Genomic DNA, 1,901 nt, shown 5'->3' on the forward strand with positions numbered 1-1,901 from the left:
CTAAAGCCAATTTAGGTAATTTTGTTTTAGTAGGGGGTTACCTCGTGTATGATACTAAATATATTCAAATTGAATCTTTTTTTTTACATAATAGCCTTTAAAATACTAATTTGGCGTACGAAAAGTGTAAAATTAGCAATTTTGGCTGGAGATATATAACTTTTGGCATATTATAACTCCGAAATACAAAATTTAAAATATATGAAATTTGTGTGTTGTATTTTGTATGTGGTCAGTTTTTGAAAGAAAGTATCAAACGACAAGGCTGTTATCTTAGTATATAAGAACTTATTCTATAAAACATGTATTATAAAATTTAGCCAAAAAAGTAATAAAAATATGTTTTTTGGTAAAATTTTGGTAACATAACAAACATAATGTGTTATTCAAATTGAATCTTCCAATGACGGACTAGCTTCAAAATACGATTTTTGGGTAAAAACTTTTAACAAATTATGCCCAGGAAGCAGACTTATTGCTTATGGCTCTCATACTTGGAGACAAAAAATAGAGTTAGAATCAACATAGGCCTACAAAAACTTCATCCGCCGTATGCTATGAAATTAATACCAATGTGCCAATGTACCAAGGCAAAGCGAGGAAAGTAACAATGATAGCAGTAATCGTTATAATGAAGATACTTTAAGTGAAAATAGTTTACTGCCAGACTGGAGCTACGTCATTAACAATAAAGAATGTTCAGTATCACCAACACCATCCCACTTCAAATATTCTACTCACAACAGCAACACAAATGGATCAGTCATTGCATCAAAATAGAAAATAATGTTTTCTACAAAGTTCTCATTTTGCTTGAGGACCCCGGCGTAGTAGAAAATCAGCAACAATCCTCCAAAGGGTGATATTCACTAACAAATTCGCCAGATCACAGTTTTTTCTCCAATGCTACACAAGAATCGACGGATATACATACTGTACAAGCTCATAAATAATTAGATAAGTAATCGTTTAAACAATCATTAGGCTGCGGATGGCCTATTCAGGAATATGAGTGTCCCTGCCCACGATGAGCTACGGGATCCTTCTGACCAGGAGGAGAGAGTACCTGTCAGGGTCGCACTACCCTTGGTAACGGGAAGTTAGCCATTTAATCAATAAAACAAGATTTAAAAAAACTAAATAAAGACATACAATAATATAAGAATATAACATAATGCACTTGTAAAGCATAATGGGGTATTCTTAATCTCAAGTCAACGCCAGCAGAAGTGATTCTTCCAAAGGATTCCGTCAATGGCGGCAGTGTGTCTTCAGAGGAAGACGGCTACTAACAGTAATAGTAACAATGACAATAGCATTCATTAATATGATCAATATTGTGCTTTCTGGGAAGCACAATAAATAAAATAAATAAATGAATTCAAAATGTATGTAATCAAAGTAAATAGATCTGTTACTTAGTTATTGTATCGACGTTATCGAATACAAGTTATAAAAATTGTGTAGTTACCTAGAGGCCTGCTTGGTAACCATGTTTTATGCACACCGGTCACTGATGTTGCTTTCAATGCTCTGACGTGTCGAAATGGAGTTTGTATTTAAAACCTCATAAGTAGTAAGGTATATAAGGTAACCTGCTAATTATATAACGCAATACATTTTTAAGACTGGGCATGCGTGTAACAATAAACCAATTAAAGGTCTCAATTTGGTGAAGTTTATTTACTTGTTCATTCACCATATGTGCCATTATACATTATTTTTCCCCAGTCAGCCGCAAGCAGGCTGGATTACCGTACGTTCTTAGCGTTCTTCGTCTGATTCATCTTACCGAGTAGCTGTAATTCACTCTATTAAACCAGGGAAAATGAACACTCTTCCCTGATTAAACTAAATATAATCCATATACTGATTTTCTTATATAGCTATAAAACGATTGG

At 33.8% G+C, this 1,901-nt stretch overlaps 1 protein-coding gene across 1 annotated transcript in view; it reads right to left on the bottom strand.

Moving 5' to 3' along the window:
* The window catches only part of LOC117100875, a 31,693-nt gene extending 30,129 nt beyond the window's left edge, over nucleotides 1-1,564 (bottom strand). Inside the window, exon 1 of the mRNA XM_033240708.1 lies at nucleotides 1,472-1,564. Coding sequence (XP_033096599.1) covers nucleotides 1,472-1,494 — 23 coding nt within the window. The 5' untranslated portion in view covers nucleotides 1,495-1,564. The remainder of the gene's footprint in view (nucleotides 1-1,471) is intronic.
* Between the last annotated feature and the right edge of the window lie 337 nt (nucleotides 1,565-1,901).

Source organism: Anneissia japonica, unplaced genomic scaffold (assembly GCF_011630105.1).
Source record: "Anneissia japonica isolate Jap-2015-1 unplaced genomic scaffold, ASM1163010v1 scaffold1446_len297786_cov117, whole genome shotgun sequence".
Classification (NCBI taxonomy): Eukaryota; Metazoa; Echinodermata; class Crinoidea; order Comatulida; family Comatulidae; genus Anneissia; species Anneissia japonica.